The sequence below is a fragment of the Chionomys nivalis genome, chromosome 24, assembly GCF_950005125.1.
Source record: "Chionomys nivalis chromosome 24, mChiNiv1.1, whole genome shotgun sequence".
Lineage (NCBI taxonomy): Eukaryota > Metazoa > Chordata > Mammalia > Rodentia > Cricetidae > Chionomys > Chionomys nivalis.
Window position 1 is genome coordinate 37477807 of NC_080109.1, and position 23686 is coordinate 37501492.

The window sequence follows — 23686 nt, forward strand, 5'->3', positions numbered from 1 at the left end:
ATTTTATAGAAAAGGATTTGATTTCTCCAGACACCTTGTAACCATAGTGTGCAGGGCATGCCCAAGGATGCTTTCCAGGCCATGCTAAAGGCTTTCCTGTGGCAGAAATGCAATTGCACAACCATGGTTGAGCCCATGAGCCAGCATCTTATTAGTCTTGACTTCTAACTGGCCTGAGAGTTCCTGATAACTCTGCATAATCACATGGCTACTGAATGTACACTTGAAAAGCCTTCAAAGAGAAACAGCTTACCTCCTATAAACATCAGTTTTCACACCTCCAAGCCATTTCCTAAACCCTTTATTCCAAATAAAAATTGCCTAAAATAAGGTAAACAGGGCATTTAAATGGCTCTTGTTGAGGCTTGCAGTGGACTGGGCTTTTCTTTCTTTCCTTTTTTTTAAAAACCTATTTATAAACTTCTGCCATCAGAAATCCCATTGCCACTGTGGTATCTCAGTCAGCCTCTCTCTTCTACTTTGATTAGGATGAAAATGCAAACTACCCACTTCCCTGCTCCACGCGTGAGGTCAGCCAGCAGCACTGTGAGCTGCCAACGGCGGAAAGCTGGTAGCTGGAAAGTAATCCACTTCTTTGAGTCTCACTCCAGAGTCAGTACAACCGGAGCACGTTTTCATACCAAAGACATTAAGGGAGAAATCTTTTTCAAGTGGTTATTCTTGAATTCATTTATTTTTGACACACACAATGAAACCCCAATCCGCCTGCAGGCTGCGGGGTCTTTGTTTCCTGTTTTGTGCACTGTCGATCTCTTCATGTCTTTGAAGGAACAGCTGCAGACGTCTCAGAAGCTTACAAGTGCTTCTCCATGGCAGGCTGCTGCCATCAGAACTTAACTGTCTGATGATTTCTCAATCACCCTTCTGCTGTTTCCGTTTTAGGGGAGTGAAAAGCTAAAGAAGAGGTTCACTTTTCTAAGAGTCACATAGAGCATCAGGATCTTCGGTAAGTGCCCTTTCAACCACAGAACTATCTCTGATCAATGGGACTATGATGTATAATGTCATAAAATCCTAAAATATCTCCTTAAATCTATAATGTATTCCTGTTAGCCAGGAGAGGCCTTAAAGTTCAATAGCAAGAAAAACAAAAGAATGTGCACTGCCCAGTTAAATATGGGATCACTAACAAAATATAGGAGAAGAGAAAAAGCAAAACAAACAACAGCAACGAAAAGCAGCAGCATGGGCCAAAACCACACCCATCCACAAGGGACACAGCACCATGGTAAAAAGGCAGAATCACATTGGCATCACAAGTTCATCATTTGGGTTCCATTAGTCTCCCTTACACTGGCCTTAAGTAATTTATTCAATTGTTCTTTCCCAACTTCTCATTTTTGGTATTCTTTTTCTTTTTGTTTTATTTTGTTTTATATTTTGTTTTGGTTTGGTTTTTCAAGACAGGGTTTTTCTGTGTAGCTTTGGTGTCTGTCCTGGAACTAGCTCTTGTAGACCAGGCTGGCCTCAAACCCACAGAGATCTGCCTGACTCTGCCTCCCAAGTGCTGAGATTAAAGGTGTGTGCCACCACCATCCAGCTCCAACTTCTTATCTTTAAAACAAGGAAGATAATACGGTTTTTTTCTTTCATAGAGCTGCTTTAGTGAGTATATGTGCTAAGATATGATGCAATCTTTCACATTTGATTAAGAGGCAAAAGCAAACTGCCATCTTCCAAATGCTCCCCATCTCCTGTGGTACAGAGCAAATTCCTGACACACTTTCTGATGTGGGATTCCCCTCTGTATGCTGTGAATATGTTTTATTATCATCGGTTAATAAAGAATCTGTATTGGGCCTATGACAGCACAGAACAGAGCAAGGCAGGAATTCCAAGCAGAGATAAAGGAGAAAAGAAGGCAGGATCAGGGAAATGCAATGTAGCTGCCAAAGGAGACAGACACCAGAGAACCTTACCGGTAGGCCATAGTCACATTTCTATTCACACAGATGAATAGAAATGGGTTAATTTAACATATATGACTTAGTTCATATGACCTAAACTAATAGACCAAGAAGTGTTGTAATTAACATAGTTTCGGTGTGATATTTCGGGTCTGGGCAGCCAGGAAACGAATGAGCAGTCTCCGCCTAAAAATGGCACCAATGTGGGCAACTATGTCCACATAAAACCTGAGAGACCTTGGGAAGTAATTCTAGACACAAAATAACAGAGTTAAGCAGGGCTTCTTGGTAGCAGCATTTTCTCAGGTGAGCTCTGTTTGCTAGAGGCAAGTGCACCTTATTTAAGAAAGGTTTCCTGACTTAACTTTAGCTGCAAAAACCTTGCAGCTCTTTTAAGACGCCCTGCCACAAAACACTTAGACAGTGTTTATGAATAGCCAACAGCATGCTTCCTGGTGGTGCCAGGGACCTTGAAACTCTTTAGAGTTCTGGCAATGAACATGGTTCCTGCTAGTACCTCTGCCATGAAGCTAGACTTTCAGAAAGCTAAGGAATAGGGTTGATCCAGCTGTCAAAGCCACAGTTTCAACCCTAGCCATATTACTTAGCAAATTCAAGACTCCTGTGGTCAGATAAAGAGAGATACACAGTAAAGATAAATTCAGACAAAAAACAAACAAAACCCTCTAAACAGTTTATAGTGTGATTAAAGGCTTGGAAGAGAAAAGAAAAAAGATAAACCCTTTAAAAAAAAAAAAAGAAAGAGAGTAGTTAGGTATGGAGGCACATACCTTTAATCCGAGCACTTGGGAGGCAGAGGCAGGAGGAGCTCTATGAGTTCCAGGATAACCAAAGATAAACAGAGAAACCCTGTTTCAAAAACCCAAAAATTAAAAGTAAAAATAAAAGAAATGGGGTTTAAAATACAGCCATTCAAAGATGGAAAATACAGAGAGAATCTGGATACTGTATGCTATTGTGTTGTCCTTAAATTGATGGCTGAGAAATGAGCAATAGCTGCTAAAAGACATTTGATTATAAATGCTGCTTGGTTAATCCAAACTATATTTTTTGAAAATGCCTTGCCTTCAAAATTTAAATCAAAAGATACGTTACTTTGAAGAAGAAGTTTTGCTTTTGTTTCTGCAGGAAATGAGAGGCTCTGAATTCATTCTGGGTTAAGAAAATGAAGTTTGATCAAGGAAGATCCCCTGAAAAATCTCTGCTAGGAATTTATCCAACATTTCAAAGGACCTCTGTTGGAGTTTCCTCTGAGTTCTACATCTAGAACAGCCTCAAGACTGCTGGCTGAGATGATTCAGCCTCACAGATTACTCCAGTCAGGTCTTGACCATAATCCTAAATTTTCTTTAGGTCCCCATAAGATTATTAGTGCCCCAATCAGGAGAAAGTAGCCTAGAAAATTGCACACACATTCCCCCCATAAAATGGTTTATGGATTTATTGCCTTTGTTTATAGAGTGTTGGTCACAAATTGTTATGGATAATGGTCACGAAAAAGCTAAACAAAGGAGATTAGATTCAGAGTTCTTGTTTGGAAAAGAAAAAAAGGGAAAGTACTGTGAGACAATGGCCTTTTACCCTGTAAAGGTTTGTTACTTGTATTGGTTTAATAAAACACTGATTGGCCAGTAGCCAGGCAGGAAGTATAGGCAGGATAACCAGAATAAAAGAATCCTGGAAAGAAGAAAGGCTCAGTCTGCAGTTGTCACTCAGACCAAGAAGAAGCAAGATAAGAATGCACTGATAAAAGGTACCGAACCACATGGCTAACACAGACAAGAATTATGGATTAATTTAAGATATGGGTTAGCTAAAAATATGCCTAAGCTATTAGCCAAACAGTGTTATAATTAATATTGTTTCTATGTTATTATTCAAGTCTGGGTTTCCAGGAAATGAATGAACAATCTCTGCTTACAACTTGCCCTACAATACATGAAACTGGAGCTCGCCTAGAGTCTCAATTATAACTATTGCAATGGACTCTCCCTCTTCCATCCAGTCTTCTCTGCTTATACTTCATATTCATCCATTTCAATGCAGAAAATATAAAATCACTCACCATGATTAATCAATCCTTCAGCAACTGAGATCAGCCTGGAGGAATCCCTTTGAAGGTCTACAAACAAAATCGGCAGACTGTTCCCTTCCTATAGTTAGACATTTTTTCTACAAATAAACTTCTCTCGGTTCATCTTTTTCACTTCAAATGCTTTACCTTCAAAATATATCTTTTCTTCTCATTTTCAAATATTGGAATGTAATCTCGGTATCAGAAAAGTCATGTTTTACAGTAGAGGGTAGAGCTAGGTTCAACTATTTGAAGCTCTGTTTCCACATTCTCTAGAACCTGACTCCTTATAACCTGAGTCTTCAGAATTCATTTTAACCTGAAGGACATCTGTATATAAAATAATGTCATGACACCATAGGAATTTCATCAAATACTTCAATTACAGAACACTGGTATAAATTTCATACACTGATAACAGCAAGTGTTTGATATATGCGTCTGTGGGGAAAGATCTCCTAAGGAATCGAGTGAGGAGAGCACACACACTGTTCGCGTGGCCAGGACAAAGTGGTTTTCCAATGGTTTATGCCTGAAGATACAGACAGGAACACTCAGAGCACACAGGTGTTTGTGAGTGATTATCAGGCAGGAGCATCAAGCAGCTCAGTGCCCCTCAGTCAAGCAAGCACCGGAAATGAAAATGTCTCCCCTCATACTGGCGCGCTGGAAGACATAATGAGATGGCGGCTGCTCTACTCCAGGAAAGAGCCACATCAAAGGCAAATTCGTCCTAAGAAGATTAGATAGGCAGATCTGCATTCTACCAGTTAGATTTCAAAATAAGCCAACGCAAACAAAGAAAAAGGAGCTTATTTTCAAACATCCATTACAATTCCATCTAAGTACCTCAATCCGTGATGGAGGGAAAAGAGGAACAGCATAGGCTCAGTGTGCACCTCATGTCTGTTAGCCACCAGTTTCATTTCCAATCAAGGACAAGAACTGGGTGACCCAGTAACAGAGAGACATTCAGTTCATACAGTGGAGAGATCAGCCAGAATTGTGTTGAATCTACGGTTTAAAACTAAAGTATGTTCTACTTACATGCCTACAGTCAAAAGGAGGACCTAGTGTATAAAGACAGCTTTTGGCTTAAAATTGACTTTGGTCACTGCTGTAAGATTGCCAGGAGTTATCTAAAAGGGGTCTTAATTTGGTGCAAAATGACTTCACAACAGCTGATCCTAAGTAGTCAGGAATCGGGCAAGAGAAACAAGTCAGAGGCATGAGAAAACTGAGGTGGGGAGTGGGTACAAGATGCTAAGGATAGTCAGAGAGGTGCTTCCGGAACCCTCTCTTAGCATCTAACAGGGCATGGTGTCAAACGGGTTGTTTCACCTTGTGAGGTGGCAAGGAGAAACAAGGTGCAGAATAGATAGAGAAACAAGACAACGAAACTGGAAGTCTTCCAGTGGCAAATTATTAATGCTTTCTCTTTGAGAAATTGCAAGCAGGCAGAAAAAAAGGTCTAACCTGAAGAGAATGATCAAAGACTGAAATAAAAGCTTTGATGCCCCAGTTGCTTCAGGGCCGCCTAAGCATTGAGGAGCCATGAATGCAGCTGGGAAGACTGTCAGCGCCAAGTACGTTTTGGAATGAGCTGGTGACTTAATCCCTAGGAGGATACAGGAGTGGGATTAAGCAGTGATTAGCTGCCTCTGAATTTTAGTGATGACATTTAATTTGAAGCTAAATATTTATATTTCGTTGTTACCAACGCCCCTGGAGTTTTCTATCTTTTAAAACATATGCCAGTGCGAGGGATGGCTGCTATGACTGTTTTTATTTGATGAAAAGTTTGTTTTCTCAGAAGTTTATGTGATTGACTGAGTTATTGGGTCTGACATAAACAGGACTCTGTTCCTGGGAAAAGCCAAGTAAGCTGAGCAGACAGCCAAAGCCACACAACCATTTTCATAGCGACAATGACCCATTCCCCGACATGACGACTCAGAGAAAAATAAGCCTAACTTTTAAACGTAACTGTGCAGCCTCGGATTTAAAGCCGTATAATAATCAGTGACAGCTAAGTGAAATTCCGATTAATCCATTAAGTCAGTTCATTCAATGCATGCATTTAAAACTCAATTGGTCTCAGGTCCCTTGCTGGGGGCCAGACTCAAAGGAGCTTAGATTCTGTCCTGGCTTCAAAATTGCCATCCAGAAATCACAGAACCTGAGACTTTGAAGTGGTCTTACTGGTTCTCCGACCCCCCCCCCCCCACACACACACACCTCCTATACGACTCATTCTAACTTTACAATCTCCTTTATGCAAACCATACCATGTGGTCATCCGTAATCTGGTTATATAGCTTTAACGAAGGGAAACTTTCTACTCCCTGGGGAAGATGGTTTGTCCTGATCAGAGTTTTAAAGTGTGGACAGAGTCAATGTCATGCCACATAAATAAACGCTGAAATGATTACAACGAAAGCACCTGTCATGTGAGTACAAGGATCCTCAGCACCCACGTAAGACCCAGATGACATTCTGGAGAACAGGAGACAGAGACTGATAATTCTTGGAGCAAGCTGGCTAGCCAGCCTACCCAGGCTAACCACAATAGTGAGCACTATATTCAGCAAGAGACCATGTTTCAACATATCAGGCAGAGAGTTATGCAGGAAGATACCGGAACCAATACTCTCACATTCTGTCCTCCTCTCTCCCCTAAACATGCACAATCACTGTTATATACATGTCACTCCACACATGCAAACATACATACATAATCTGCTCATCAATAGCACATACACATGCATAGATAAAGGGGAGAAATTTAACTGAAGTAGCTAGAAACATATCCATACACAACCCTGCAGACCAAGAAGGTAAAAGAAGAAAAAAAAAAAGAAACAAATAAATTAAAACAGTAGCCATATTAAGCCTTTTAAATTTAGACTGGACATATTTTCTGCTTTCTCCTGTATCTGTGAAGGTAGGTACATGGCCGTGCACACTTACAATGTGCATGGGCGATATCAAAAGTGCACCATGAGTGAGAACATTGAGTCTTGCCTAAAATCCCTGGCTGGTTCTACAGACAACATTTCACAGAAGACACAGTGGGAACCACAAAGACTACAGGAAAGAGGCCACAAGAAAATCTCTTGGAGGTTTCTGTTCTGCCCAACCTGGCTAACTCCTCCAGGACTAAAGGGCTAACTGAGGACACTCCACACAGTGTAAGGAAATAGGACAATCTATTTCTAAACACGGAGAAACTTCCAAGACACTATTATTGGAACTAAGCGATGGGAGTCACGTGACATTTGGAAGGGTGTCTACTATGGTTGCTCTAATTTAATCCTTTACTATTCTTCTGTACTTCAATATCACAGACTCGGAACAGGTACAGACATTCTTAGTCTCTGAAAAATATGATGCTTTACAAAGAATTCAAAATATTTTAAAGGTCATGAAATACTGGTGGTTTAAAGCTTTAGAACGTACTTGATCATTCCACTTAAAATTTCTCAACTATTAAAAAAACTACTTCTGTGGCCAAAATGCATAATGAAATATCTACATAGCAATTTGTGGAATAATTGAATGGATATATAAAACCTTCAAAAGAATAACAGAGCCATGCTCTGTGCAAATGCCATCATTTCAATGTCTTAACACTCTCTTCCTGGTTTATTTTTTTTCTTCTTAATGAAAGATTTCTTTATTCTTCTGCAATAAATAAATGACCAAATTATGCAAGCTACTCTCTATAATTTTATGTTTAAACTATCACATTTGTTCAGCCTTTATTTTTCTACTATTTCAAGAACTTACTTGTTGATTGACCATAGAAATGTAGTCTTCAGTCAGAAAAAAGCATTTGACATCACAGTACACATATAAAATTTTAATCATGGCTTGTCCAGAAGGCAACTGCTCAGGCAACACTCACAGAAGACATTGTTCTTTTCCCTGTGTTGTACCGTAGTCAAAAAGGGAAATCTCTCAACGAGAGCAGGAAAGGTTTGAACTCCCTTTTCTTAGTACACATCTTCATTTTCACATCATCCATGTCCTTCCATTTGACTCAATCTTTGATTGGTTTCAAACTAAACTAAAAGTTTAATATTTTTCTTATCCCTTCATGTTACCATTTGGCATCAGGGTTTCCCTTATCATCTATCAATGGTTTCAGCTCTTCCCCACAATTCTCTCAGTTAACCATGAACTTGTCTTTATCTCATCAATCTTTAGAATCTTCTCTAATCCACAGCCAAATGCTCTTTATACAACTAAGGTATGTGAGCTTTGCCTGAATGCTTTTGATTCTGGGTAAGTATAAGTCACCATATCTAATATCTTACCTGGGTATTTCTTTCTTTCTATACAAGAAGAAGTCAAGTGGTCAAGTCATGTGTATTCTCAGTTTTTACCCATATGGAAACCAAGGTGAATGGCATAGCCTTCCTTTGGTCTTCTAGGGAGCTTGGTACTGAAGTGCCACTTCCAGGATACCAAAATAACCATGTCCCTGATCATCGTGTACAATGAAACAGAATTTTTACATCGCCTGTGCACCTCTTTTCATATACATTAGATGATGTTTAGACTACTCAGAATACCTAATACGATTTAGATACTATATAAATGGTTGTCAGACTATATATATTACTTAGGTCATAAATAGAAGAAAAAATATCTTTATTCATTTTGTTACAAATGTTTTCAACCTTCACCTGGCTGAATCTAAAGAGCATGCTGACAGGGGCCACCGACTGCTTCCCCAACTCCACAGGGCCAACAAGGAAACCAAAGAAAGCGGCCCATGGGCTGCAAGGAAAGCGACTTTCTCTTCAGTATTCTTGGCATACTCTTCAGTCAGCTTAATTATTCTCACTTAAATCACAGATTTGCTTTGAACCTTCTCCAAGGTTGGACATAACAGAAGTATTTCAACATTTGTAGCAAATGCATGATCCTGGGAATGATTATTTGAGATAAATGAAAGCTCAGCAGAGGTCAGCACAACTCACAACAGAGCAAAATATGCCATCATTTCTGCTGAAACGGAAAAAAAAAATAGCCCCTGGTTAAGTTACATAACTAAACCCCAGTTAAATATTCTGTAGCATGCAGTCTTTAAAACCATTTTTAAGTCATTCCAACAACTTTAACAAATGTTTCCTCAAATGCAGGCAGGCTCTTAAAACTTTGGGTCTCATGTGTTTTATTTTTCTCCTCCTCCATGTCCCCAGTCTCCAGCATTGTTCAGCTCCAACAGATTATAATAATGTTATTTTTGCACTCGCCTTCTGTGGTTTGCCATCTGATTCAATAAATGGGCGTGTTAAGCTATTACATTCAGCCCACATAGGGATTCCAGACACCATTGTTCTTTCCCAGTGATGAGGAAACACCTACTCCGTCCCCATCGGCACAGCTGAGCACAAAGATGCGCTATTTCATTGTCTCAGTGGCTCACAATCACAAGAAAACAGTGCAGATACCCAAAGTACTTCACTCTCGAACAAGAAAAGAGGATTTCCTTCTGTGAAAGTTTAAAGCTACTGAGGCATTATAGCGAATAGTCTCTATAGGATGCCACTCTCAGCCTTCACACCAACTGCAGGTAAGTATGGTCGGGGCATCCATACAATCATCCTCAGATTTAATAATTGGCTACAGGGACTTAGCGAATTCATAAATACTATTGTATTAGAACTAGCCAGGGGAAGTCATGCTAGGATAGAGTCTGGAGAAGTAGCAGAAGGGAAGTTTCTGTTGTCATTTCCTACAGTGGCGATGTGAATCAGCCTCTTGGGACTGCTGTCACCATATGCATAGTCTCTTGTAGGAAAAACAGCTCCCTCAAGTCCCTGCTGGGGATCCATTATCCAGGGTGGTGATCATAACTGTCCACAGAGTTGGCTTCAGTCTCTAGTTTAGGACCTTCCTATGGTCACCCAAAGCCCGTACTATCCTCAGTTCAGTTATACTGTTCTTCTTTGTGGTGGGCTAAGAACCTTAAGTCAAGGTGGGTGTGTACCAAGACTCGACCTCGTTACATGATTAGCTTATCTGGTGACCCAAGCTCTCCGGTGAGAGAGATGAAGCTATCAAGTATATCATTCTAAGGCCATAAAGAAAATCTCCCAGATGGGGAAGTCAAAGGGCAGAATGTTCTTGAAAAAAGTTAATTTCTTTAACACACATTATTAGTTTCTTGATTAGAAGCACTTACCACTGATTTATTTCCTCATTACAGATGTACCTATGGCCTTTGCTATGTGGAAGGTCAAGAGGCACTTACTAAAACCAAGGATGAGAAAGCTAGTTTATCAGAGAACATAAGGAGGCAGGGTCAGTAGACGTGGGTGTGGAATACAACCTGGCTCCTAGTTAAAAACAAACAAAAAAAAACCAGACTTGGTGATGGCGTACAAAAAGAGGCAATACTAAAGAGAAAGAATATCACCAAGTTCAAGTCCTAGCCTTTAGGTGGTGAGGCACAGACATTTTTGAACCTGGGGTGGATACATGAAGAGAAGCCTTCACAGCCCCCTTAGAGGCAGCTCTCAGCACTTCCAGATTCTGCATTAGCAACTGTCTGCTGACTATCCGACCAGACCTCTATCACCATTAACCTCTGCATTCCCAGAAGCTAATTAAAGAAAGAATCCAGGAGCATCTACAGGTTATTTGTTTAAAGGTATTTACTGGGGGAAGCAATGGAAATAATCTAATTGGAGAAAGAGAAAGATGAATTATGGATTGCGGTTTCCCCGGGAATTAAAGCATTTCATCTTACTGGGGGTGAGGGTGGAAAATGGAATGTTCGAAGGCAGATAAAAGATTCCATCCTACAGGAAAGCTCACAAAAGGTCCTCAGAAGTTTCAGGATGTACCTAAAACGGACAGTTGGTCCCTCCCCTCTCAAGCACATACAATCTGGGAGTATTGAGAGACACTCTCAAAACAACTAATCTGCCGCAAGAAGCAGAGGCCATCCTTGACACCTGGAAGAGGCACCAATCAACTGAGCCACCAGGAAAAGATGCTCTCCAATCTATTGAGCTGCGTGAATATGCAGTGTGCTCCGTTTTTCCAGCTTTCATGAGCCGTCATCCATGCTGGGATAAGGTTTTGGTGATGCAACTATTTGGGAAGATCATTTCTGTTCCTCTAAAGAACCCGCATAAAACTTGTTGGCGATTATCCATACTTTGGTCTGTTGTGGGTTCCCTACTTGGGGTTTGTGATACTCCATCACATCTCCCAGATAATAGTACCAAACTTCAGTTTCCCAACCGCCTGACCCTTCCAGTACACACTATAGCAAAAACGGAGGGGAGGCACACAGGACCTACCTACCGCAATCCCTGCTCATCCCCATTTACCTGTGGGATATTAATCTAAAATATGAGAGTTAAAAACCCTGTTTGACATATTGACTGCTAACAAGCATGAGCTGGGTGATTCAGTTACACTTTCTTTGTCTTCATTATCATGGATCTAATTCGGCAATAATATAAACTCTTCCATAGGGCGGGTGGGAGCTTGAATGAGGTGACATATGGGGAAGCACCTTGTGGGATTTTTTTCACTACTATATAAATATTCCATTATTAATAGAACAGATTGGGAAAAGTAGCTCTCTCTCTTGTTCTCTCTCGCTTGCTCTCCCTATCCCTTTCTCTTCCTTTGCCTGTGTGTTATTTCTTTAAAACAAGAAGGTTCTGCACAAAATAATAATGCTTTAAAATAGTTTCATTAAAAGTGCTTTATGCCTACATGTTTTCACCCTATTTCTTTAATTTTTGAGATTAATATAGCGACATCATTTCCTCATTCCTCCCTTCCTTCTCCTTCCTCCAAATCCTCCTGCATCCCCTTGATTCCTTCAAATACACAGCCTATTGTTTCATTAAATGTTGTTACATGCATACACCACACACACACACACACACACACACACACACACACATTCCTTTTGAGTACCTAAGAATCTATATGCCCTTCCATGAGAGTCACAGGTCACATTAGCATACTGAGGGCTCCACCAAAGGAGCACACTAAAAAGACCACATAACTCATTACTTCAAAGGCAAAGCTAAACAAAGAAACTTCATTTCATCTTATATTTCTTAAAATACAACAGAAGGGGTGATTCAGAGAAGGCACACCGAGAAATATAGTACAGGAAGCAGAGTATTCTATTCATATTTTTAAGTATAATGATAAAAAATTACATCCTATGCATTCAACACGGTATTTGCTTGACCTCTGCCTGGAGGACTGAGACATCATTGTATAAATAAATAGGGAAAATGGCATCTGCACCAAACGTTCTTATTATCGAAAAGATCTTAGCCTTAGCACACACCACACACCTCTAGTGTCAGTGACTGTTTCACTTCTCTCCTCCCTTAACCCAGTCCAGACCTGACTTCTGGCTTCTTCCTTAGGCTTCTCACCATCCTCTATGTTTACCCTTTCAGGAAATCAACCATTAAATCACACTTAAGTTAGTTGATTTGGAAGACTCTCCTATCTTAGGAATATCACGAAGGTGGCAAACCCACCAGGTTCAGCCTCTTACCTACCATCCTTGTCCTCAAAAGTGAAAGGCACACCTGAAGGCAGAAATTATTGAAGGAAGTCATTCTTCATTACCCAATATAACATATTCTGATTATGTTCCAGTCATGTAGGAGTTTTGGTGGCTGAATACCTTGCTCTCTCTCTAACACTGAGCACTCAAGCTTCTAAGGCATTTCACCAGATACCCAGCTCCTCAGAACAGCATGAACAGACTTTCTTGTTAGAACAAGGAATTTGTGGTTTCAAAAAGAACTAGGCATGGAATTGCCTATCCAAACCAAGTGATGTTAGTGCACTTCTCGTTTACTATCCTCGGAAACTTGTGAACTTGAATTAAGTCTCCCCCTCCACATCCACACCCACTGATGGAAACTTACTCATTTCGAACTCAGATACACTATCCCAAGAAACAGTGGATGTGGAAGGTTTATTTGTGCAATAAAAGATGTTCTCTTTGTTTCAGTCAGTTCTCCTTTCAAACAATACACACTGTGTTCTCAAGAAAATGTAAGAGGGAGACTAGAGAGATGACTCAGCAGATAAGAGAACTTGCTGCTTTTGCAGGAGATCCAGATTCAGCTCTCAGGACCCACATGATAGCTCACAACCATCTGTGACTCTATGTCTAGGGGATCTGATGTCCTCTTCTGGCTCCTCAGGAACCAGGCATGCATATAGTACATACTCATACACATAAAGTGAATGAATGAATAAATAAATAAATAGGTAGGTAGGTAGGTAGGCAGGCAGGCAGACAGACAAACAGATAATGAGAGATTAATAGACTCAAGATATATTGCATACTTGTATGAAATAGTGAAGAACGAAAATATTCTTTAAAAATAAAATACGGCGTTTAAGCTCTAGTTAATACATTAAATGAAAGTTTTTCATCTTATTTTTTACCTGATTAACTAATGTGAGCTTGATTTAGTATAAGATTAAGCAAAAACACACAACTTGATTGCAAGCAGCAATAGAGCAAAACATGATTATGTTTGGCTGGTTTCATGGAACAACATTTTCTCCCACTTTGGAATGTCATGGTCTTTCATTATACTGCTGCAACTTGTAAAGACATGTTTTTACACAAACTTCCCCATCTCCTGTGGCATTGCATATTTAAACAGTTGTGATTTGTCCTGTCAACCTTGGCATCATTACAGACTGGGGTGTGACATTCACCCTCGATTGCCACACCTCCCACCATGACCTGCTTCCTGTGTCAGTCTGAATCTGTTTCAGAGAAAACTATTCATTACATTAGGACCATTTGCTTTCCTGTTTCCATAAGAACAATGTATGCTTTTCGATAGCACAGGTCAGTGTATGTCTGTACAGTGAGCAAAACTAAAGTGAACACAAGAATGCACTTCAGACTTTTCAGATGTTTCCCAGAACAGCTCCAGAATTAATGAATCCATTACCAAAGCGGCAACACCTTGGAAGCATGCCTTCAACACCTGAGTTCTTTGAAGGGCACTTTGTATGCAAACCATCCATGTTTGTCTCCCCTGAATTCATGTGGAACTCCTGATTAGGAGAGATTAAGAGCTGGGACCATTGGATCTTTAAAAGGCGACTCTGTATCTGCTCTGGTGAATGAACCAACATATCCATGTGTGTAATCAATTAAGACTTGCTGGGTTAATGGAATGTACAGTTTAGTGGGTAATCTCTCATACTCTTCATCTCTACCCATGATGCTCTGTGTTTTCTGCAAGTATGGTCATCCCCAGACATAGACCCGCACTCTTGAGCTGGAACCATGGTCCAAAGTACATTCGTTTTTTATTTTGATAATTTACCCAACAGCAACAGAAAGCATTTTAAGATCTGGGTTATCGGTAAAATAAGAAGACTAATGACACAGGATTGTGAGCATTTTCAACAAACACAGATGTATAAAACACGCAGTACAGATCATAAAAGCATGGCTCCTGGGTTACCCATCACTGTCATTAGTATCAGCTTTCACCATTTTCTACTTCACCAGTAATTACACCCTGTGGACTCAAACAGCCCTGGATGGTGCTGTGCATTCTCCTCTGAGACTGTCATATTTGCAAATATCAAGTAATTACAATGCAGTCTCTTTTCAACTATGGCTTGTGATTGCTAACAATGGCTATAGAATGCACACCTACAAGCGTGCAGCAGCAACGTTCTTCCAAAGCTTTGATATCCAAATCCATGCTAGGGTAGAAAATCCCATGTATGGAGTCCAAACAGCAGGTTATTCTTTTCCTTGGTACAAGGAAGAACATCAAATCTTAGTTTACTATCCTCAGAAACAGTTTAACCAGTTCCAATAGCATGCTTGCCCATAGATACCAATGTTGCCACACCTTTGTCTAGTTATGGGATGAAGATACTGGTGACTTCAGTGCAGATAAGTTAATCCCTTGCTGAGAGCTTAGGGCTCTAATACAAGGCATCTTTTACGTGACAGACACAATAAGCACAGATTTTACTAGTGTAAGCTGCTGGCTCATGTTAGGATTGTGTATCATTTATCTCCACAATATAACTTGTCAATACTTCATTTTGTAGTGTCTGCTAGCAATGTTCCCTTAAGTGTGGCATTTTCAACTGTTTTCAATTAATGATTTTTCCATTCTTTTCCAGAATTACCTTCCCAACTGATTTTATAATTCAATTAAAATAAGCCACCCACTTCCGTTAGCAGGATTTGCTCTTTGTAATCCCCTTGCCACTTTCCCCATTTTCACTGCTCCAGCAGGCCAACTACTGAACTGAAGCAGAAGATGAAGGGGAAATGCTTGCTGAATTTCCCATGCTGCTTTGCAATACTACTGCAATGAAATACCACAAACTGAGTTGCTTAAGAAAAAAAAAAAGTTCCATTTCTCCAGGATTTACTTTGTAAAATTAGGAAAATAATGCCATGTGTAGACAGCATGAGGATTAAGTGAAAATGTATTTCACACACGTAGCACATGACTGACTCAAGCCTTGGGGTTAGAACTGGGACATCCACCTATTACCACCTGAGGGTTATGAAGGTAAGTCTCTCTGTTACCTCTCACCTCGCTTCTGGACATTTTTGGAAATGTTCGGTATTTCTTGGCATATACAACCATTGCTTTGATTGGTCTTCATTTTCTTATGATGGTCTCCCTGTGTGTATGCATCTATATTCAAAGGTTCCCGTTTTATAAGGGTATCAGTCATACTAGATTTGATATGAACTCATTTTGCTTATTATATCTGTAGCAAGCCTATATCAAAATAAGATCACATTGTAAAGTACTTGGATTTAGGACTTTAATATAAGAAATGTGGCAACAGGGAACATAATTCAAACTATATAACATTGCTCAAATAAATAGTGTTCTTAAGAGAATTTCAACTGAAGAAAACCCTCCTGAGGCCAGCTTTCTATTATACACAGTCAATACAGTTCCTTGGCTGGAACCTGCCTTGTGGTCAGCTGTGACTCAGTTTCCTCTGAGATTTGCTCAGATTCCCCAGTGTGAGAAGCAAGGCAACTGGAGCTTTTCCTGCTCTGATGAGAGCTCCCCGTCTAGGGTCCTCAGGGCATCTACAGCAAATGAGAAGCAGTACAGCTTGGGTGATGCTTTTCAGCCTACAAATCACACGTATGATACCTTCAGCTGCTCACAAATAACAAGCTGACATGCAGCACACAGCCACACGGAACACTATCAGAGGGGCATCCCAGCTTTCAGGTTAAGCTAACAGGTTCTGAGGCCAGAACATTGCATGCGTAGATCTCATGTGCCCTACATCCTTGCTGTTTGCTCATAGAGCAGCCAGTATGACTCCATAGTACATAAAGGTGAGGTGAGAATACTTATTCATAGCCTTTAGATCACTGCTAATTTAATGTATAAGAGATTCTGGAAATACTGTGGGAACACTGTTGGAACTCAGGAAGGCTGAAGATTTTATTTGTATCTTTAGAAATAATAATGCTGAGGCTGGTATTAGAAGCACCTTCTCCAAGACAGCATAGATAGTCAACGGGGAAGCCCAATCTCAGCCTCAAACTGCCTGAAAACTTGACAGAAATTGTTAAAAAAAAAACAAAAAAAAACCCTTCTTATTCTTTATATACATCTAAATGCCACATTTAAAGGTGATACAAACATTTGTGGATTCTTCCATAAGTACAAGGAAATGGAGAAGCAACAAATGATGCTGCATGTTCAAGATACCCCAACTTGGGCTGGAAAGTTGGTTCGGCCATTAAGAGTGCTACCTGCACAGTCTCAAGGGTGGGAATTCAGGTCTCAGCACATGAGGAATAATCCAGACCTCCCATACAAGCTATCAACCAATTGTGAAAGGGATTGAGACAGGAGCAGTGCTGGGACTTGTTGACTTCAAGCATAGCTGAGAAGGGAGCACCAGGTCCAGGGAGAGATACTACCTCAAATGAATAAAGGGAAAGACACAAAGAAAATATCAGATGCCCTTTTCTGGCCTCCGTATGTGCACGTGCATGTGCACTAACACACACAAGCACATGGTGGGGACGTATAGATAGATGATAGATAGACAGACAGACAGACAGACAGACAGACAGACAGACAGACAGATCCTCAACCACAGGACTATATTATTCAGTAACTGAATTTGGCAACAGAGTTATGAAGAATTCCATCAATTAACCCTCTGTGTATAAAGTATGAAAAACACCAGGTTTGGTCATAGGCTAATAGCATGATTTGGCCACTTCTTATGCAACACTTTCTACACCCAAGAGAATTGTTGTTGTTTCCCCTTTATCTACTCTGTAGCGTATGTCTGTGGAAAATATGCTAACATCCCTACCAAATCTCATAGGATTATTTTGTACATCTCAAAGAACTGGCTGTATTTTGTACTTACAAGCATCTTTGAGAAACTCCTCCTCCTCTCTTGGTATGGCATAGATGAACGTATTCCTCTTTCTCTTAGGACAGAACCCATATCCCATCATGGCGATGGTGAGCTGCATTACAATCATAGAATTTCTGGTCTCTATCTTACACCAGACTAAGACGAAACCATTTGTTTTCACATCTGAGGTATTAGTGCACAGTCTGTTAAAGAAATAGTTACGAAGTGGGAGACTTGATGGAAGGTTGATTGACTGACAGAGTGAATAAGCAAATGCATGTCTAACAAATAAGAAGCTGAGATGCCTACCATTAGCCACACTGACATTTTGATTGACATCTGACACAGAGGAAAGGAAGAGAGGTAGTAATGTAGGAATGAGGTGTGACTTTGTCTGTGAAATTAATCAGTGCATGTAACTCCCAGCTCTCTCTGAAGCCATAATATTTCAGAAAAGAGGAAACTTCACTACCAGCTATCTAGTTTGATTTGCATGTGTTCAAACCTTCAAAGTATTCCTTTTGATTTCTTTAATCAACAGTTGTTTCAGAAAGCTTTTCATTACTTCCTAATTGTCAAAATTCATTTTTTTCATTCACCTTATGAGAGCCAGATTTTTTCAAATGAGTTAGGTAAGTCAGCAATTTTAGAATCATTATTAATGCTAAGTGTTGCTCTCCCTTATAAGCACGGCCCCGCTCTCGCTAGGACTGCAGTCTTTTCTCCACCTTAAGAAGGCCAAATGGCTTATTTTCATGTTCTCTCTTCCCACACACATTGGTAGCACCAACTTTACTCCAGGTGACAAACTCATTTACAGTGACTCTGATGATCTGAACATCACATCTTTGGCTCTGAAGGAAGATGCGAGGATTCTATTAAAAGTAAACATCAAAAATAAACAAATAAGACCTATTTCAATTTTAATTCACAACCCCCTGCAGCATGCACCCAGGCATGCATGCATGTGTGCGTGCAACACACACACACACACACATTGATCCTTAATTAAATTTAATTAAATTTTTTTTTTCTGATTTTTCGAGACAGGGTTTCTCCATAGCTTTTGGTTCCTGTCCTGGAACTAGCTCTTGTAGGCTGGCCTTGAACCTTAATTAAAAATTTAACTGAACATATCCATTGACTCCCAACAACCCCACAGCTGGGATGTTCTTCACAAAATGTAAAGCATAACATCATCACAAGCCTGATTATTGTGCCAAAAACTAGAACAAAACTTGGAATAAATGTTTATCATTATCACTCAATAGTTAGTTTTTGTTTTTGTTTTTTTGTTATGCTTTGCTTTTTTTTGAGGCAGGGTTTCTCTGTAACTTTGGAAGCTATTCCAGAACTAGCTCTTGTAGACGAGGCTGGCCTTGAACTCACAGAGATCCGCCTGCCTCTGCCTCCCGAGTGCTGGGATTAAAGGTGTGAGCCTCCACCACTCGACTCAATAATCAGTTAAAAATGTGTGGTCCACTGATGTAATAGACTACCATACAGCTGTGTATGATTCAGTAAGTTTAGGGAAAGACATAAAAAGGTTTCAATGGCAGGCAACGAAGGGAAAACACATTAGATGGGAAAAAAACAGAAGGATATTCATTAAAAAAAAATCTGTGTATAATATGATCTCATGTGTACACACTTTTCATACCTGTGAGAACATAAACAAATATGTATGGGATGCCCATCATGGCTATCTGCAGGCAGCAGCAGTTCTGTATAGTTTCAGTTTGCTATATCATATAGACTGGGATTTTATGATAATTAGAATTTGTTATTGTTTTATCATTTGAGTGATTTTTAGATACAATTTCAAACATAGCATTAAATTTATTTTAATGATATATGTGCATATATACGGGAGGGGGCAGATATCATGCATAAGAACTCTAGGCCCTAGAGAAGCGTTAGGTTAGGGGCCTGCCTCTCCAGGCTAGAATCAGCCTGCTTAGTGGGCTTTGTCCTGTGAGCTACACTTTACAAACAGCTTTTACAATCTGAACTTCTCATCCTTTAGAATTCAGCTAGTGTAATTTCCTCTTCATTGGGTTCTCCTCCTGTTTCTCAACTGCTTGATTTCCTAGAAAGTCTTCAAAATTTCTCCATTAAAACCACCTAGTTTATATAGTAAGGGGTGCCTCATTTTGATGAGGGAAATACAATCCCAAGGAGAAGTCTAAATACCTACTCTCCGCGAATGAACCCCTTAGGGTTGTCAATTCTTTTTTAAATTCAACAAGAGTCCTATCGTGGGAGAGGAAGCAGTGTTAGAGTCTAAGGGAAGCATGTCTGGACAGCAGTGCTGGCAGGGGCAGCAGGGAGTCCTGACGGGTATTGTGTATGTTGATGTTATCCTGTGGCTCTGGAGACTTCACGGTAATAAGACAAGTTTGTGCAAAAGACAATCTACTACAAAAATGAAAAATTTGACACTTGAATTTCAGAGAGCACATTAATTATTTGGTGTATGGCAGTTGGTAAGTTGGAATAATCAAAATATTCAAGTACCGGTGTAAAAGATAAAGAATAAATTAATCCAGGTATAAATGGGCTATTATCTTTATCATATGTCTCTTTCATTACCTTTGTCCTCTGCAGCCTGATGTCCTGTAATATTTTCTCCACAAAACAAGCATTCATAAATAACTAATCATGGTTTTTAAAGAAAACCTCTTGATGAACCAATAACATCTGTAATTCCCCAGGGAATTATGAGCCAAAATAAGGAAGCCTTTAGTATCTTCTATTTTATTCAAAGTCAAATAATTTGTTAGCATGGATCCACGTGTGGTTTTGTTATTGTTGTTGTTTCGAAAGCATTGGAAATTGTAAAGATAAATGCTATGCTCAGAGCCTCCATGGATCCCTGTCTCCAAGTGTAAGATCGCTCAATGTCAGCTTTGTTTTAATTCATTTATTTCTTGAAAGGCAACCAGGAAAGAGTTTGGGAATTAATTTATAGGAACATCTCTGAAGTGGCCCATGGGAGATGGGAGCACTGCTCTTAATCCCTAGTGTGGAAGAGAAAGAGCCAAGTGGTGGACCTCAGAAACTTTGGGGTTTTCCCTTCAGAAATCCCAGTGGTAGACACAAGAAAGCACACATACCATCTGCTTTAAGTGACATTTCATTCTGCAGGAAAGGTTAGTCATTGGTCATTCCGAAAACTTTCCACACGAGAAAATCTTATACATACATATCCAGTGAGGGTTGAAGCCTTGAGAGTCACTCATGTCTTATGAGTTTCAGATTTTGTGATTTTTTTTTAAGATAACAGGTGTAGGATCAGTCAAGTTCATGCTGATTGCATTTTGTTCATTTATAGAGCCCAGAGATCTCACAGAATATCATATCAAAGCAGTAATTTCAAGCGATCCTCCATGAGAGACTTAACATCTGACCCTTTCTTTACAAAGTAGAACATCTTGTTCTTACAAGAGCCTTTGAACGCCTATAGCAACAATTTACAAGTCAGCTACAAAGCATATTTTAAGACGCATATTACACTGTGGTTCTGGATTTCTGTTTATGGCTCATATTCAGTGTTTACCAATTTCCAGACAGGAAATCCACCATGAGACCACCAGGACACAACAGCAAACAGTGCCAAACTGTGACAGATTGGTTCTGCTGGTGACTTACCATATTGACAGCGGGGTCCCTGAAACCCTTGTGAGCAGAGGCACCGTTGATCATCCCTGTCTGAGCACTGCCTTCCACTGAAATGGGTTCCCAGAGAAGCCACAGCTAAAGGAAGTGTTCAAAGAAAGAATAGGTAGGGTCGAGAGAAAGAAAGGAAATCATCAGTATAAGTAGGCATCTTACAGTTAATATAACATGATCTTGAAATTTCCACTGCCCCCCCCTACACAGGAGGGTTATAGAAAAAAAAATACTATTACAAGACAAGGGCTGACTGTTAGAAGTCTTGCAGAATTATCTGTAGGAACATTCCTGTAAACTTCTCAAACACACAGATTCTGAGAGCCCCTCTCGATGTACTTAATACAAATCAACCCTTTAACAAGACACTAGGTCAATTGAATTCACATCGGGACAAAAGAAGTACCGGTAGAAAGAAACTACATGGATAAGGTGACTGTGTTGTCAAAACGATCTTTAAAACAACAACAACAATCAAACAAAATGCTAATATTTAACCAGAGGCAAAGAACTCGGGTAGCTGCTAAATAATAAATATGAATACTTTAGCTTAGAGCTGTCTGTTTTCTGTCCTTTATAACACAGTTCTGACAGTATTGTGGAAAGATCTTTTCTACGATCTTAAACCACCCAGCCATAGTGACCTGAGTGTAAACACACTCTTGCCATAACACTTGACACTTAATACAGGAAGCCCACAACAAAACTTCTCCAATGTATTTTAAAAGCAGAAAGCCCACAGGGAAAGGAGGCAGGATGCTGGCAAACTCTGTAAGGTGCATAGAGGCAGGAGAGATGAACCGTGCTATGGTGCTGCACTGATTAGACTCACAGATGCAATCTAAGGAACTTCCCAATCGCCATAGGCACATAATGCAGGTAAAGGGCTCACTAAAGGGAGCCATTTCTCACAGTCCGGTGAGCTGTGGAATGCCACTAGTTCTCTGCCTGAGTGCTGTCAAACACCAGACTCCAAGGCTTCTGAAATCCCATCACCTGAGGCTTGGAAACAGAGTGCAGACCTCATCTTAAATAGCAAGCTGCCTCCAGAGCTCTGCAATTAATCATGGCAAGCCCACGTTGAGAAATCCCATCTAGATTTAGTACAGGGATTTCCCTCTGGACTTTTGAATCAACTATGGATTACAAAGTTGATGATACAGGAAAGAGGAAGGCAGAGAAGTGGGATGGACATCAAGGAGAGCCTTCCTGCCTTTAAATCGCCTGTCCTCTAAGTAGACAGAATATACAGGAGCTTTCATTGGTCCTGAGCTACAACCCATCATGAAAATGGTTCACAGAAAGGCTTTTTATATGCATTTCCCCACACATCACATCTGAGTCCTTAGTCTAGAGCAGTGGCCCTCAACCTATAGGTTGCAACCCCTCCCAGGGGTCACCTAAGATCACCAGAAAACACAGATACTACATTACAATTCATAACAGCAGCAAAGCTACAGTTATGAAGTGGTAACGAAGGTAATATTATGGTCGGGGTCACCACAACATGAGGAACGATATAAAGGACCACAGCCACAGCATTAGGAAGACTAAGGAAGACTGGTTTCAAGCAATGCTCTGAATCTGCAGTGCTTCTTAAAATGCCAAAGCACGATAGGCATCCTGTGGAGGAGGCAAAAGCATTCCCTGTTGCAGAAGTTGGCAGAAAGAATTACTACTTACAGGAGAGGCAGCCTGGCTCATCATCCCATCGGCTCCAACCAGGGCAACATCTGAAGACTGTCCGGTGTTCTGTGGTATACACCTGCCTGTAGACGGTATAGTAGCGGGTCCTATGGCACACAGGATAGTAATCAGAAAATGTATCGTGCCTCTGATGGCAAAATTATCATTTCACAGTTATAAGAATTTCTCCCTCTGATTCAAATTCTGTTACATATCCTAGGAGGTAGATAAGAGATGGGATGGCTAGCTATGGGTGCACTTTGTATATAGCATACAACTACTACACCGCACATGCAATCAGCATAAGTTTTAGGTATGGGTTGTGGAAGATTAAGAAGCATAAAAATGAGCTTAAGAGTTTTTGTAGAGGATTTCCAGCAGCTTATCACTGCCTGTAACTCCAGCTCCAGGGGATCTGACACTCTCTTCTGGCCTCTGCAGACACTGCATTCAGATGCACAAACACACACACACACACACACACACACACATACACACACTTAAATATAAGACAAAAATCTTTAAAGTATACATGCAAAGTCAAAAGTTTCTTTGGGATGAAGCAAGTACAGTAGGAGATGATGTCAAAGACCTCTCAGTGAGGAAGGACCAGAGCCTACCAGTGATGACCTGTCAGCTGACTGCTGTATCACCCATCTCAAAGCATGCTGATTTCCTTTCTATCAAACCAAATTCCTGTATACGCTTTATCCCTGAAGTTCTAGCTCGTTCTTTGTCCCATGTCCTAGCCCAAATCCTTCATTATTCAAGGCCAACTTCTTTTTCCACTTCCTCCAGATTCTCTCCTCTCTATGCCAACCCTCTTTATTACTAGAGTGTTTATTGGCTTCAGCATTGTTTATCACATTTAATTATTCAA

The 23686-nt window shown here is 40.2% G+C and overlaps 1 protein-coding gene across 5 annotated transcripts in view; it reads right to left on the reverse strand.

The window, feature by feature from the left end:
• LOC130865925 (EGF-like and EMI domain-containing protein 1) overlaps window positions 1-23686 on the reverse strand; it is a 639134-nt gene that overhangs the window by 549573 nt on the left and 65875 nt on the right. For all 5 annotated transcript variants that reach the window (XM_057757081.1, XM_057757082.1, XM_057757080.1 and 2 more), the window contains exons 3-4: window positions 22804-22913; window positions 21100-21204 (exon numbers count right to left, since the gene is read on the reverse strand). In XM_057757081.1, the coding sequence (XP_057613064.1) occupies window positions 21100-21204; window positions 22804-22913 (215 nt within the window). The remainder of the gene's footprint in view (window positions 1-21099; window positions 21205-22803; window positions 22914-23686) is intronic.